Raw genomic sequence first — 16,444 nt, forward strand, 5'->3', positions numbered from 1 at the left:
CAGAGACCGCCTGGTAGGTCCCTTGTTTGCTACCCGAACTTGGGTGCTCCAAAATCTGTTTTTGTATTCCATTTGGAGCTTTCCGAAGCATTTTAAAATTACTGCTGAGAAGTAAATGTGAGGAAATAGGTTCCAGGCCTAGAATTTTGTCTTTCTGACCCAAATGATCATCTTTCTGCTAAGAGCCAAAGATCTCAGTGCCTCAGTCCAGTGCCTCAGATCCTTCCCTCCTCTTTACATGTTTGGCTAGAGCAGGACCAGCTTCTGATGTGTCCATAGAGTGCAGAGCAAATCCTAGGGAAAATAATGTCCAATTAGGTGATCTAGATAAACCGATGCTGTGAATGTTGAGGCTAAATTCTCTGTTGGGCGGCTATTGGAAATTTCCTGCCCCAGTGACCCGATAGGAGAAAACCTCTGCTTTTCTTTCGTCCCCACGGGCAAGTTGCAGGCCAGGCGAGCAGCTGCCAAACGAGTTCATCGCAAGCAGATGCAACAATGATGGAGATACTTGAAACCTACTTCTATTCTGAACTAAAAGTACAACGCAGTAGAGAGCTGAAGACTTGCTAGCAGGAATTGTGGGTAGTAGCATTGGATATATGCTTTTATTTCTCTTTTAACGAGCAGGATGCAGCTTGCAAAAGACTCTTAGCTCTGCCGCTGCAGATCTGGGCAAGTTTATCTACAACAGATTTGCCCCACCTAAGCCTGAAAGGAAAGCAGACCGCTGGAGATTTTTAAATACATTGTTTTTTTTTTGGTGTGTGTTTTATTTTGCATAGGCTATACACACGTGATCTAGTTTGAATTAAACAACGGTTTCGTCCTCTAAATAAAAAGGCGCATCTTGTAAATTGGCTGTTAATGCTGGTTCTGTGCAGGATGAAGCCATCAGTGGCTCCTAACTCGGATGGCTGTGTTGCAGGGGCGGCATGTTTTGGAGGATGAGTTGTTGCAACTTGCAGGAAGGGAGAGAGCGCTGTTGCACTGCAGTCCTCTTTGCAGGCTCCCACTTGGCCGCTGGGAAAACAGGATGCTGCAGGAGATGGGCATTGGCCTGATCTAGCAGCCTTCTGTTATTGTGTTCTGGCACTACTGCAGCTCTAGAGAGGAGGGTTCGTGGCCTTCCAGAGCGTCAAGACCTCAATAAATCAGCCTGGAAAGCCACTCCTGACCTGAGGTCTCCCATCCACCCACCCTGAAGTGGAAACATTTCACAGATGCCTAACTGATTTCCTCATCCAGCACGCTCTTCCTACTTTAGATTTCACTTTCTGAATTGGGGGAATGGTGTGCTTTTGAGATCTGCAGGTGGCAAACTTTTTCTCCCATCTCCTCTTAAGTAAGGCAGCTCTACAGCAATATCTCTCACAGCCGAAGCCAAGCAGCTCTGTTTTTTGGGGGCAGATATCTGCTATGAGATGGACTTTGCCCTCAAGCAGCTGGTGCTTGCAAAATGCAGGCTTGCAAAATGCAGGCAAAATGCAGGCAAAATGCAGGCTTCCCCCCCCCCATCAGTCGATAGGGAGAAAGGTGGTTTTTTCCACCTCGCACGGGGGGGGGGGGAGGGATTTTGGCAGGCAGGACAACCCACCTGCCAGACATGTGGTTTTATTGTGATGTCATGTGACTGGCAGGTGTGCTGCCCCACCCACCTGTCGAAGCTGGACCTGGGCTGGGACCAGGATAAAGATCTGATTGCCGCAGCCAAAAAGGTTCCCCACCCCTGTCCTAGAGGAACTGGCATGGAAAGGATGGGTGTGTGTGTGTGATGCTGGAACAGATGGTCCTTTGGTCTGATGCAGCAAGGCAGGTATTCTCCGCTGCTGCTGAAAATAAGCTATTTTGCCACATTCATACAGAGGATGGGGAAGGCCCTTCTCTCCATCTGCCCACCTCCCCTCCCCTCCCCTTTATCATGTTTTAATGCAGATACCCTGCCCATCTGGCTGGGTTTCCCCAGCCACTCTGGGCGGCTTCCAACAAAATATTAAAAATACAGTAAAACATCAAACATTAAAAACTTCCCCAAACAGGGTTGCCTTCAGATGTCTTCTAAAAGCCAGATAGTTGTTTATTTCCTTGACATCTGATAGAGGGTGCCACCACCGAGAAGGCCCTCTGCCTGGTTCCCTGTAACCTCGCTTCTCGCAGGGAGGGAACCACCAGAAGGTGCTCTGGGCTGGACCTCAGTGTCCAACGATGGGGGTGGAGAAGATCCTCCAGGTCTACTGGGCTGAGGCCGTTTAGGGCTTTAAAGGTCAGCACCAACACTTTGAATTGTGCTTGGAAACGTACTGGCAGCCTTCAACCTGGAACAATGGAGGTAACAGAGGAGCATTCTCCTTGCCACACCACATGAAACCGGTCACTCATGCGCCCTTTCACTTGGGATGCTGCAATTTGCATCCCCGTGTCTCCAGGCTTGGCCTTAAGTTTCATGCAGGCCCAAATGGGAATAAAAGGTTTGGATGACCAGCATGTGTTCTGCTGAGTTAGGGCCCTTTCCAACAGCTTCCCTTCTAAGAATGGGTTTCCCCTTTGATTAGAATCTCCCATGCTGATCACATGCTCTTGAAATCATGTGATGTTTGACCTCAGGGTTGCCACAGAAGGGGATTTCCTAGCTTTCTTTCTTTGTTTGTTCCAGCTATCATGGGACTGTTCCTCGCATGACACTAAAAAGTTCAGAGCTTTGGTTCAAAATAAATTATCTTTGCTACCTTTGTCAGAAGACCATAGAAAAAGCTATCTAATCTACAGCCCCATGGCCACTTACCATTATTAAAGCACAGAGTTACCTAAGCCTATTCATAAACACAGAAGTGCAACTTACAATTGTCCACAAAACCCACATATTTCACCTTGCAAAACCCAAATTAAACCACACACCCAAGGAGTTACAATAAGTCCAGTATTCCCATGCAGGGGAGACAAAACCTTCCACCTCTGTATACAGCAACCCTACTGTTATTTTCTGCAGGTTTACAAAGAACGAGGACAGTTCTCCAAACAAAAAGGTTTTTACTGAAAGCTCTTTCCATGAGTCATTACAAAAATACCAAAGTAAATTTCGATCTATTTAACTTTAGAGAATTGTATTTACAAAAAAATAAATAACTTTATTCTAAGAAAAGACGTGTCTTTTTAAAAAAAGAAAAAAAAGTCAGCAACATAATTCAAAGTCTGCTGTTCCAAGCTCCTGGAGTGAGCATTTAGATGCAATGATAAGTTTGATTTTCCTTCCAGCTTCGCTTTGGTAAAATGACTGTGGACAACACAAGAATTGTGGGTTTTTGTTGCAGATCCTTTCCAATTAAAAGAACACAACGGCTGGGGGAGGGGGGAGAGGAGAAAGGACCTTAGACAGAAACGATTAGGCTGAATTTTCCTTTTTGGAACCACAACAAAAAAGCATTTTGCCTACAACTGGGAGTGATTCTTTCATCCACAGGGTTAAATATATATGTATCTAATGGTACAGGGTGAAGTTATTGGGAATAATAAAACAAATCTCCATCTTCCTACGGCCAAGAACAAAAATCACCTGGTCTTCCATTTTCATTTTTTCCGCCATCCTCAAAACAAGCCAGAATTGCTCTAGATAAATGTATGCAATAAGCATATTTTATCAGAATAGAAGGGAAATCCCTCGCTCCTCCCCACCCCGTGCCGGCATGTGGCAATTCTGCTCATCTGTCAAAGTTTCGGATTGTGCTATTCCTATCCTCTCTAAAGGTTTCTCCCATTGAGATGCTGGGTTTTCAAAAGGAAATTACCCAGTCTCTCCAAGAGCTCCTTGCCACAAAAACCAGGATGGCTGAGCAATGTTTTAGGCACAAATTCAGCCAAGCCTCCTCCAAGGACTCAATTTGGTCGTGGCCAACGGGGTCAGAGGGGACTCAGACCAGCAGCATTCGAAGGGCCAAAATATAACCACCCCTGCTCTGGGTAAATAGATGGGATTGGGGCTCAAAGAAACAACCTGTCCATTGCTATGCTTGAAAACTAACCCTTTAAAAGGTCAGGAAAGTGTAGAGGAGAGAAGTAGATTTTGTGCCTGTTGTGTCTCCATTATGTTGCAAGAAGTGGAATTGTTTGGCTGGAGTTTCTTGGGCAATGGATTTTGGCAGAGGCTGCCGTCTTCGTCCGTGTTTGGTTCGCCAGTCCTCTTCTGAGCTGCACCCCCAGCGAGAGACGCCGCGGACCAGGCGTTAAACCAAGCCAGAGTCTTTGGCCATGCTGTAGAAAATGCCTCTCTTCTGGATTAGGCTGGCAGGGGAGCCATATTCCGCAATTTCACCCTTGTCAAGGACAATCACCCTAAAACAAAACAGAAATGTAGTCAACACATTTACAGTTCCAGCGGGGTGGGTCAGATTTCAGAGATGCAGGGTCTGTTTTGATTTTCTGCTGGAAGTCCATCAATGGGAGTCAAGGGCAAAATAGGGGGCAGAGGCTAATCCCTGACTCAGCACCGCTGGCCATGCACAGGGATAACCTGCAAATACAAGTACAAATCACAGAGGGCAAGGCTATCCATGGCTGTGTTCTCCCTTCACTGTCAGAGGCAGTATGTTGGGAATCACAACTGGGGAACCCTCTGGTCCCTCTTGCAGGCTTCCCACAGGCATTTGGTTGGCCGCTGCGAGGGCACCATGCCGAACTAGATGGGCCACAGGCTCCATTGCTGTGCCCCTGATCACTCCACACACCGACTTCCCTGCTGTTTCCCCTCCTCACATTAACCCTGCAGAGCTTTTGCTGCCTGCCCTATGCAACTATGGAGCTCACTTTTCACCTTCCCCAGCCCCTTTCTTAAGCCGCCACTTCTGTTCTGCAGCCCCGTTTGCCCCAGTTTTCACCTCCCCCCCACCCACTGCGAGAAGTGAGGTTACAGGGAACCAGGGAGAGGGCCTTCTTGGTGGTGGTGACCGCCCTGTGGAACGCCCTCCCACCAGATGTCAAGGAAATAAACAACTATCTGACATTTAGAAGACATTTGAAGGCAGCCCTGTTTAGGGAAGTTTTTAATGTTTGATGTTTTATTGTACTTTTAATATTCTGTTGGGAGCTGCCCAGAGTGGCTGGGGAAACTTAGCCAGAGGGATGGGGTATAAATAAATAAATAAACTAAATAATAATAATAATAATAATAATAATAATAATAATAATAATAATAAATTTATACCCTGCCCATCTGTCTGGGTCCCCCCAGCCACTCTGGGCGGCTTCCAACAAAACACTACAATACAATAACCTATTAAACATTAAAAGCTTCCCTAAACAGGGCTGCCTTTAGATGTCTTCTAAAAGTTTGGTAGTTATTTTTCTCTTTGACATCTGGTAGGAGGACGTTCCACAAGGCGGGTGCCACTACCGAGAAGGCCCTCTGCCTGGTTCCCTGTAATTTTGCTTCTTGCTGCGAGGGAACTGCCAGAAGGCACTGGACCTCAGTGTCAGTATAATAATAATAATAATAATAATAATAATAATAATAATAATAATAATTTCATCTATATCCTCTCACACGAGGCAGCTGAGGAATGAAAAAGGGAGAAGTTTGAGTACAGCTGGAAGGGAAGAACACTGAGAGGAAAATGTTGACTGTTTAAAACACGTAAGTTTGAGTAAAGCAAGCCTGGAGGTACACTGAGAGAAAAATGGCAGTTTTAAACAACAGCAGAGGTTTCAGTAAAGCAGGGATGAAAGAACACAAATGGGTTGGCTTTTTGTTTTGTTTTTTTAAAAAAGGAGAAAGAGAGATGTATACAACACAAAAGCTAACACAATAGAGCCTTTCCAAACTCCCTTCTCCTCAGATACTCGCATGGTTCATCCACTTTTACCGTGTATAGTCCATGATCGTGTTCAACCGGTGTGCTATCGTTAGGACTGTGCAGCCCTCAAACTGCGTCCGGATTGTTGACTGTATGAGGTCATCTGTTTCAAGATCCACGGCTGCTGTAGCTTCATCTAAAACCAGGATTTTGGATTTCCGAAGCAAGGCTCGAGCGAGGCACACCAGCTGCCGCTGCCCCACACTGGAGGCAGAAAGGAAAACACACAAACACACACAAAAACTTTAAAAACTGAATCTCTAACAACAGTCCATTTCAGGGCCAAATAGCTAATTAATCATGTTTTTAAAGACCGCTTTCACTTTTATTTTGAAAAGGAAAAGCAAATGTGCACCCGTGATCTGGGACCCAGAAAAGGCCAACCTTGTAAAAAAAACACCAAAATCTAAACAGCTTATTTAAACGCTACTGCACAGCTCAATTCAACAGTCTCTTTCAAAAAATATCTAACATCATTCCTTACTATTCTATGTCCAACAGGAAGCAGAAACCTGCATTCTGTGATCATGAGGAAAACGACCAAATAGATCCTCTGTTAAAAAGCCGAGCAAAACCCTAAGAACCAGATTTTGCAGGATTTCGCTTTGATTTGGATTCCAGTACAGCCGTACCTTGGAAGTTGAACAGAATCTGTTCCGAAAGTCCGTTCGACTTCTGAAACCAAAGCACGGCTTCCAATTGGCTGTAGGAAGCTTCTTGCAGCCAATCGGAAGCCGTGGAAGCCCTTTTGGACGTTCGGCTTCCTAAAGAACGTTCAAAAACCAGAACACTCCTGGTTTTCGATCGCTTGGGAGCTGGAACGTTCGACTCCTAATGTTTTCAGGAGCCAAGGTACGACTGTATTAGACTTAAGCACAGACACACAAAATGAGGCGTCAGCTCTCACAGACAGGGTTCCATGTGACTCGCTAAGGCAGCTTGAGTTTCTGTTTCTAATATTGCTTTTCCTGCAATTACGTGTCCTCACCCAATGCTCCTAAAGTGAGGACTCTTTTACAGCCCAAGGGAGTGTGCCCCTACAACATATTATGTGGACAAAATGTGGGTTTTGCACTGAGAGGTTAGGGTTTTTTTTTTTTTTACATTGTGGGGGTTGGTTTTAAAAGAAGTGAGAGTGAGAAGGGTATCCAAACGTTGCTACCCTCAGCCAGACTTGCACACATGGATGCTCAGGGTTCCAGAACGGCACAAAGAGGTTAATGCTGTAGCTCAGTGTTTCTCCATCTTGGGTCCCCAGCTGTTGTTGGACTACAACTCCCATCATCCCTGACCACTGGTCCTGCTAGTTAGGGATGATGGGAATTGTAGTCCAACGAACAGCTGGGGAAACCTAAGATAACGGGATTTGAAAGGAAAATAAAAAGGGGCAGAAACTGTACAATACCTGAGGTTCTCTCCTCCTTCGGAACACTCGTGGTTGAGTTTATCAGGGAGTGCCGAGACAAAGTTTTTCAAGTGAGCGAGTTCCAAAGACATCCAGACGTCTTCATCGGAGTATTGGTCGAAAGGGTCCAGATTCATGCGCAGGGAGCCAGAAAACAAGATGGGGTCCTGTTTGGAGAACAGAAAGCCATCAATCAGGTCTGCACCACACATTTCAGAAATTTCTACTAAGGTAGGTGTGTGCTTCAGTCTACAACAGAGGTAGACAACATGGTGCCCTGAAAACGCTGCTAGCCTACAACTCCCATGCTCCCTGACCACTGGCCATGCGGAGAGGGGCTGATGGGAGTCAGAACCCCATTTCCTCTACCTACACGCAACTGCTTCCAATGCAGGAAACATGAAACGCTTGAGCCATAAGCGAAGTGCCCTCCAAGAGGCCTCCTTCCAGCCTGAGTATCTAGAAATCAGTCTCAGCAGCAGGACTGGGCAGATCTCAGCAGAGGTCATGTCCATGGGACTAGTGGGTTACACACTAACAAGAATGCAACGTGGGTGTACTGTAGGAACCAGAGGCCACCGGTTGTGCATCCAAATCCTTTCAGAAATTAATGTGCACATTTGCACTTTAAGAAGAAACAAGGTGAGCAAACAGATGCCAGAACAGGCCTTTGTAGGCACAAGTTTAATCTCCTCTTAGGTTCATATGTATATATCCTGTTGGCATCCATCTGTCTCGATAAGACAGTGGAGTGTGCCTCTGGGAGTGAAGTCAAACTGCTGCGCTTGCAGCACCGAAGAGACCTCCCCATGATGCAAGCCGGGGCAGTGTGAATGGGGGTCCTGGGCTGCCCAGACGACAAGACTCCCCTCTCAGCCCAAAGGAAAGCAGAGCAAGACGTTTGGCAACAGCAAGGATGCAGGAGTTGCCGGAAGGAGGCGTACAAAGCGCCGTCCAAACGACTCCAGGTTTGTGTAGGGTTTACTCCTTAGCCTTCTTCTCTTCCCCAAAGATATCCTGCAAGGCAGCAGAGGTTAGGACCAGAGTTTTCCTTCTCCTGATGGGCTTCCTTCCCAAGTTGATGAGGCTCACCTGCCCCTTAAAAAGGTAAAGGTAAAGGGACCCCTGACCGCTAGGTCCAGTCATGGCCGACTCTGGGGTTGTGGCGCTCATCTCGCTTTATTGGCCGGCGTACAGCTTCTGGGTCATGTGGCCAGCATGACTAAGCCGCTTCTGGCGAACCAGAGCAGTGCACGGAAACGCCGTTTACCTTCCCGCCGGAGCGGTACCTATTTATCTACTTGCACTTTGATGTGCTTTCGAACTGCTAGGTTGGCAGGAGCAGGGACCGAGCAACGGGAGCTCACCCCGTCATGGGGATTCGAACCGCCGACCTTCTGATCGGCAAGCCCTAGGCTCTATGGTTTAACCCACAGCGCCACCTGTGTCCCTACCTGCCCCTTACATGTGTGCAAAAAAAATGGGGCTCCACCCTCCATCTACAGAGCAACAGACAATTTGAAAGTAAATTCATCAAGAACGTATCTGAGCCAACACAAAAGCTGGGCTTGCCCTTTGCTCATGCCAGCAAAGACCAACTCCCTCCCGAAACCGCCTTGATCAGCCATCTGACATGGCCTTGCAAATATTTGCTTCCCCTCTGCGTTTGCGTTCTCTCTCTTGGCACCACCTGAAATGCTTTGGCAGAGAAGCTGCATATGCATGTAGATAGCAAATAAAACCAGGCACCCATTAAGATCCGTGGACTCAAGCCTGTAACGAGGCGGCATCAGCAGTGAACATGGCCAAAGGAGTTAGAAAGCACGGCTCCTAACGAAATAGTCAAGTTGTGGGCATGAGCAGAGATTCCCGCTTACCTGGGGGATAATCGTGACCTTGAAGCGAAGGTCGTGGAGCCCAATCTTTGCAATGTTAATCCCATCAATGAGAATCTCCCCTTCGGCTGCCTCGTTGATGCGGAACAAGCCGAGAGTGAGGGACGACTTTCCAGCTCCCGTTCTTCCAACGATGCCCACCTATTGAGAAGGGCAGAAGGGGGTAGGGGGAAGGAGCCACAATGCTCTTAGTTCTGGAAAGCAAGGCTGGAGCCAAGAGGACGAAGGATGCAGGCAGTATCTGAAGGGGATCTTCCTGCCCATCCCCTCCAGACTGAGGAAGGAAGAGACTTTGTTTAAGAAACCTGGACTAGCAAGCTCTGCTTGGGAAACTCTGCAGCTCTGCAAAGCGGAAAAGACACCGCCTTTGTAATGGCACAGCCAGGGAACACCTGCAGCCGAGCCGGATGCCGAAATGCAGTTTGCATCATCCCTGCTGATGGGAGCAGAAGTGCCACACAACAGCTGAAAGACCACAGGTTCCCCGGCCCTGCTTTGTGGACAAAGCAGTCAGTCGTGGCACACAGGAGTCTTGGAAAACAGAACGCCCAGCCTTGAAACTGCTGTTTTAAGTTTCAAGTTGCCTGAAGACATGGAGAGGCAATGTGTGTGTGTGTGTCCCCATCATGTCTTCAGAAAGTAACACGCCAGGCAGCCCTAAAAAAACCCTCTCTCTTCGATACTCTTCTTGATCAAGTCTCCTTTATTGTCTCCTCTCACCTCCCACAAATTCTGCCTTTCCAGCTTTCCCTTCCACACAGCTTCTTTTCAGCCTCAGCTCTTCCTTTATTTATTAAATTTATATACGTTGCCTGGAGATCACAGGGCGGTTTACCACATTAAATGCAGAATGAAAACACAAAAATATTTACAGTAAAACAAAACCCTCCCGCAAACACCTTTGAAAGGCCATAGATTTTTAAATCAGACCAAGGCCTGGTTGAAGAGGAACTGTTTTTGCCTGGCACCTAAAGATACACAACGAAGGTGCCAGGTGAACTTCCCTGGGGAGAGCATTCCACAGATGGAGAGCCACTACAGAGAAGGCCCTGTTCTTGTGTTGCCACCCTCCAGATGTCACATGGAGGAGGTGCAGGAAGAAGGGCCTTAGATGATGAATGCAGTGTCAGGCGGAGAGGTGGTCCTTGAGATACTGCGGCCCTGAGCCATTTAAGGCTTTGTAGAGGCTCCACTTCCCTCCCTCCTCCCCTTTCCTACAAGAGCACCTTCTCTGCCTTCTTAACTCCCCCCCCCCCCCGGCTTCAGTGTCCATTAATGGGACCCGGGACTCACTTTTTCTCCTCCATCTATGGTGATGTTGATGTCCCTCAGGACCAAATCCATGTTGTCCCTGTAGCGAAGGCCATAGCCTTTGAACTCCACCTTGCCTTCGTGGGGCCAGTTGCTTGGTGGGGCCGTCTGCTTAATGGTCCACTCTGCCTGAGAGGAAGAAAAAAAGCCAGGAGCTTCCATTATTAGCCTCTGATGTGCCATCTAGTAGACCCCAATAGCATGGGGGAGAAATCTGCAGTCCTCCAGATGTAGAAGGACACTACCTCCCATCATCCATGACCGTAGAATGCAGTTGGAAGGGACCACAAGAGTCATCTAGTCCAAACCCTTCCAATGCAGGAATATTTTGCCCAATGTGGGGCTCGAACCCTAAGATTAAGAGTCTCATGCTTCCTGCTCTGCTTGTGAGCTTCCCAGAGCCACAGCAGAAAACCAGGATGCTACTCAAGATGCACCTCTGGTCTGACTTAGCAGGGCAGCTATTCCACTATTCAGTGACTTCCCTTCTTCTCTTCCCATGGTTCATTTTGCTTATCATAAATCCCTGCATACTTTACATAAACCAAACCATTAAGTATTCCATTATTACATCCATCAAAACTTATTTACACTGTTGAATTGATCTTAATGCTGCCAGCGTCTTCAAGTGTACACAATTCCCCCCCAATATATTAAAAAAACATTTTCCAATCTTCTCTAAACACACTTTCTTCTTGTTTTCTTATTCTATATATCGTCTGCAAGCTGCGCATATTCCATCAGCTTAAGTTGCCGTTCTTCTTTAGTTGGGACCTTGCTCATTTTCCATTTTGGGGCTAACGAAACACAGGCCGCAGTAGTGGCATACATAAATAGCCTTCTTCTCTTTCTTTCTTTTTTTGACACCTGGGAATTTCCATTTGAATTATCCCCAACTAATTTACCAGTATTTTATACCACCGTATCACCCCCAGTCCTCCAGCATAGCATCCTGGAGCCAAATGCTACATTCTTGGCCTCAGAAACAGAGTTGCTGTGCATAGTATTAATAGCAGTAGTAATAATAATAATAATTTTATTATTTATATGCCGCTCATCTGACTGGGTTGCCCCAGCCACTAAAAAACACAATAAAGCATTAATATCTTCCCTGCAGAGAGCTGCCTTCAGGTGCTTTCTATAGGTCACCCCTGTGCAGATCCTGTTTTTCCAATAAAGAGTTAACTTCACTTTGTCCATGTGATTTACTGCTGGCTGGCTGACACCCATCATCTGAAGACCATTGCCCGGTCCCCACTTGATGCATCAAATAAAGCAGAGTTCACGCCACTGTAAATCCCGTGGCCTCTTTAAAGCAGAAGGACGAATATGGCTGTATCTGCAGAATGATCCATTCTAAAGGGCATCAATGGGCTTTAAAATTCTGCCCTCATCTGCTGGGTGACCAGCAAGAAATGCAGATCCCTGTACCTGGGTAACCTACAGGTTTACAATGTGCCCTCAAAACTGCAGCTAGAGGAGCGGTCTTAAACTTACCTCTTTCTCCTTCTCAGAGTATTCTTTGACTCTTTCCACAGCAACGATGTTTGTTTCCATCTCGGACGACATGCGAACCAACCAATTCAAGTAAGTGGTAATCTAACAAGAACGAACAGAGGCCCCAAATATGTGTTTTGCATACATCCCAGCAAGCTGCCAATTCAAGTTCTGCCTGCTGAACATGCTTGAGGACTCTTGTCTTGTTTCAGACGTTATCTCCTTCTCTATCTCCGGGTGAAAATTTTGAAATGGTTTTGGCAAACCATTAAAAAGTCTACATCTTCATGAAGCACTGCCTTGTTTAACAAGGAGGTCTCAGGCATGCTGTCTTTGTTTATAGAGTTAAGAGCCAATCTGCACATGCAGAAAACGCAAGAGAGAGAGAGGCTCAGATCAAGCGGAATTTCAGAATTGCAAGAGGAAAGACCTCACGTCTGAATGCTAATTCCCAGACTCAAGAGCATAGACAGAACAGCTCCTCGTTTGGGGGCTGGAATTGTTTTATTGCAAGTACTATCTTTTTAACTCAAGTATCTTACCTGGGCGGCCAGGGATAAAGAAGAGAAATTCCACAGTGGAGCTACTGTTGCATCCAAAGCCCCCTGCCAGGTCAGGTGGTGGCAGGGAAGAGGGTCTGGGGGCTTATTTTTTCCCACCCCTCCCTACAGATTAACCATGCCAGCTCAATGAGTGGCATGGTTTTAGGGCTGCAATGAAGAACCTTCAGATGTTATGGACTACAGCATCCATCATCCCTAACCATGTTGGTGGGGGGTGATGGGAGTTGTAGTCCTAGCAACATCTGGAGGGCCAATTCCTGTACTAGGGCCAAGGGAACGAAACTGCATAGTTTCTATGGATCCACTGCCTCCTTGTATACACCCTGCCTCCGCCATACTGAGACTGCCTCCAGCGATTGACCTCACTTTCTTGCAGAAGAGGGGGCCTACAGCACCCTCAGTTGCCTCCTCAGAAAGTAACAGGATTGCTCCCTTAACATCTCCTAACCTTTTGCTAAATGCTACCTAAAAAGCACAATTCTCTCCTTGCTGAATTATCTATATAGCTTTACAAAACCCACCAAGTATGAAGAAGTGCACCCCTCAAAAAGGTTTTCTTAAAAAGATTATTAGGCTCCTGCTCCAAAAGCAAGCCCAGCCTGTTTTCCGTGAGCTACCTGCAGCGAATAGGAGATGGAGAGCCCAACCAGTCCAGGGCTCAGGCTATTGCGGGCAATGACGGCGAAGAGAGAGGCGAAAAGGACGATGAAGTTCCCAACGTACTCCAGCCGGACTGCAAGCCACCTGGAAGGAAAGAGGGGGCTTCTTTTAATACCCACCAGGCCCTTGCAGGCCACCTGCATGAGGACAGGAGGGAGAGAGAGAGAGATCCCTGCAGGGAAGGGGGAAGAGAGAAACAGGGGGAGCAGTATACACTGGTGGTCAAAATTATGGAAACCTTTTGGAAAAAGGTTTGATGGCTCATAACACCACTTTTTCTTTTTTCTTTTTTGAGTAATGCCATAAAATTATATATCAATGGAAAGATAATTTAATGAAGAATGCAATGCAGGCTTGGATCAAGCATTTCCTGGTGATCATCCAGCAGATGAGGGCAGAATTTTAAAGCCCATCGACGCCCTTTGGAATTGGATCATTCTGCAAATGCAGCCATATTAATCTTTCTGGTTTAAAGAGACCAGAGGGTTTACAGTGCCATGAGCTCCTGTGGGCAAAAACCTGCTTTATTTGGCACATCAAGTGAGGACAGGGCAGTGGTCTTCAGATGATGGGTGTCAGGAGCCAACCAGCAGTAAACCACATGGGCAAAGTGAAGTTTAAAAAAGTGGTGTTATGAGCCATCATTGCCAAAACAAGATGACACCTGATTGGCTCTCTCGTTATTTGGCTATAACATTTGATAGAATACAGATAATTAAACAAACATTCTTGCATTACATTCTTCATTAAATTATCTTTCCATTGATACATAATTTTATGGTATTACTCCAAAAAAAGTGTTACGAGCCATCAAACCTTAAAAATACACTTTTCCCGAAAGGTTTCCACAATTTTGGCCACTAGTGTACATGGGCAGGTAGTTAGTCGTGAAAAGTTTGCACAGGGAATTAAAAGCTGGTCAAAACTTAAGAAACAGGTCCTCAGGACCAGCTGACAGGCTCAAGGTGCCCCAATTTTAACTAGGGATTGGAGTTTGGGACTCAGGAACGATTCTGCTCGCCTCCACAAACGTCCAGCAGAGGGCCTCAAATTCTGAACCAACTCCAATGGAGTGTTGTTGGAGCTGAAGGACAAATGTGTATGAAATCCCCCAGGTACAGTGGTACCTCGGGATACAGAAGCTTCAGGTTACAGACGCTTCAGGTTACAGACTCCGCTAACCCAAAAATAGTACCTCAGGTTAAGAACTTTGCTTCAGGATGAGAACAGAAATTGTGCGGCGGCAGCGCAGCGGCAGGCCCCATTAGCTAAAGTGGTACCTCAGGTTAAGAACAATTTCAGGTTAAGAACGGACCTCCAGAATGAATTAAGTTCTTAACCCGAGGTACCACTGTACTCATACAGACTGGTAGCAGGGGAAAGATTTCTGTAACTCAAACCCAACCCTCCTTGGGTCGTCCACCTACCTGTTGGCGACGATGCTTGGGTAGTAAGCTTTTTGGTTTTCGTCCACCTTCACGTCGCTCTGCTTTATGAAGCGCTTCTGCTCTTCGAAGGCTCGGATGACGCTGACCCCCAGCAGCGTCTCGTTGAAGTGGGAGTAGACCGGGGAACGGCTGACCGACTCCAGGCGCTTCAGCTGGCGGGAAGTGGCTACGTAGAAGCGCTGGAAAGGGCCAGGTCAGAGAAATCAAGGCGATGGGTAAGAGGCCGCTCGCACCCACTTTGCTCCTGATAGCCAATGTGAACTACAACTCCCACCAGCCCCGCCCAGTGTGGCCAATACTCATGGATGATTGGGAGCTGTAGCTGGAGATGTCAGGGAATCCTGACGGAAACAGGAGTGGAAACTGTCCTGTGTCTGGAATGCAAATCAATCCAGGGAATATGATCCCTCTTAGCTGCTGCAGCTGCTGCTTTTCAGCCCATAAACTATATATAAACACTGACTTTCCCAACCTCACCCATTTGCACTGTGTTTCCCCTGCACTGACATGAATGACCCATGCACTGAAATGACTGGGTGTGGAATAATGTAATGCTGCAATGAAATGTGTAATTTATGACATAGTCAATGATGTGACATTTTGCTGCAGCGGACACAAAGATGCATAATGTTGTCAGAAGCTGAACTGCAGCAGACTGGAAACTGTGCTGCATGCAACAAACATGCACTGCTTCACTACCACAACAGGAAACCCGCTTCAATTCTGCCCCTGTTCACCCTGCCATTTAAGCGAGGATTAAATTTCCTGCTGTCTCTGTGCATGGGGATGGGGAAGCAGAATGGTGACTTTGTATCTCTGGCAGCGATAAATACGAAGGATGCTAGCTGCCTTTTGGGAAAGGACCTCTACATAAACTATTTTAACCTTAGAAGCCAGACGGTGTGCTTCCAAGATGGAGCTGGAACTCCTCCATGATGGAGAAGCAGCTGCAGGCACAATGAACTGGCCAAGCGAGGAAACAGAAATATGGAGGCCTCTAGCAAATGAACTAAGAGTAGGAGTTATCTTCTGCCCATCTGAATGGGTCGCCACACTGGGTGGCTTCCAACAAATATAACATAATAAAACATGAAACATATAAAAATGTCCCTATACAGAGCTGCCTTCAGATGTCTTCTAAAAGTCAGATAGTTGTTTATTTCCTTGACATCTGACGGGAGGGCGTTCCACAGGGCAGGCGTGACTACTGAGAAGGTCCTCTGCCTGGTTATATGATTACGGAAGAAAATCACCACCATAATTAAATTGACTCTGGGAACTATGAATTTTTATTATACAGTGGTACCTCGGTTTTCAAACGCCTCCGTTGACGAACATTTCGTTTTTTGAACGCCGTAAACCTGGAAGTAAATGCTTTGGTTTTTGAAGACACCTCGGAATTCAAAGATGCCACACAGCTTCCGCCAAGTGCAAGATCAGGAGGCCTAGCTGTCGGCTATTGAGTTTTCGGTTTTCAAATGTTTCAGAACTTGAACGGTCTTCGAGAACGGATTACATTCGGAAACCAAGGTACCACTGTAGTTAGATTTTGTTTATTTGCTTGCAGCACTTTGACATCAGTCCATCTATTTTTGATATCCTGCTTTGTATATTTAAGTTGAGCAGTCACTGATCCAAGACTGGTTCTGCCAAGAAGTACCTTGTGCCTGCCCAGCAGACTCTTATTTGGTTCCTTCACCAAATAAGCAATCTGAGAAGCTTTGGTCACTTGGTTAATGAACAGCAAACCTCCTAAAAGGGGTGATGGAGAAACACATACAGCGAATGTCTGGAGTAAGTGTTGCCAGCTTATTCTTTGATG

The 16,444-nt window shown here is 46.6% G+C and overlaps 1 protein-coding gene across 2 annotated transcripts in view; it reads right to left on the minus strand.

Annotated features, from left to right (window-relative positions):
• Positions 1-3,724: 3,724 nt before the first annotated feature.
• Positions 3,725-16,444, minus strand: part of LOC128401328 (multidrug resistance-associated protein 1-like) — a 77,466-nt gene continuing 64,746 nt past the window's right edge. For both annotated transcript variants that reach the window (XM_053364209.1, XM_053364207.1), the window contains 8 exons: positions 14,602-14,801; positions 13,132-13,258; positions 11,952-12,053; positions 10,437-10,583; positions 9,126-9,284; positions 7,249-7,415; positions 5,853-6,047; positions 3,725-4,326 (listed from right to left, as the gene is read on the minus strand). In XM_053364209.1, the coding sequence (XP_053220184.1) occupies positions 4,218-4,326; positions 5,853-6,047; positions 7,249-7,415; positions 9,126-9,284; positions 10,437-10,583; positions 11,952-12,053; positions 13,132-13,258; positions 14,602-14,801 (1,206 nt within the window). In that variant the 3' untranslated portion in view covers positions 3,725-4,217. The remainder of the gene's footprint in view (positions 4,327-5,852; positions 6,048-7,248; positions 7,416-9,125; positions 9,285-10,436; positions 10,584-11,951; positions 12,054-13,131; positions 13,259-14,601; positions 14,802-16,444) is intronic.

This window comes from Podarcis raffonei, chromosome 14, assembly GCF_027172205.1.
Source record: "Podarcis raffonei isolate rPodRaf1 chromosome 14, rPodRaf1.pri, whole genome shotgun sequence".
In the NCBI taxonomy this organism is placed as follows: domain Eukaryota; kingdom Metazoa; phylum Chordata; class Lepidosauria; order Squamata; family Lacertidae; genus Podarcis; species Podarcis raffonei.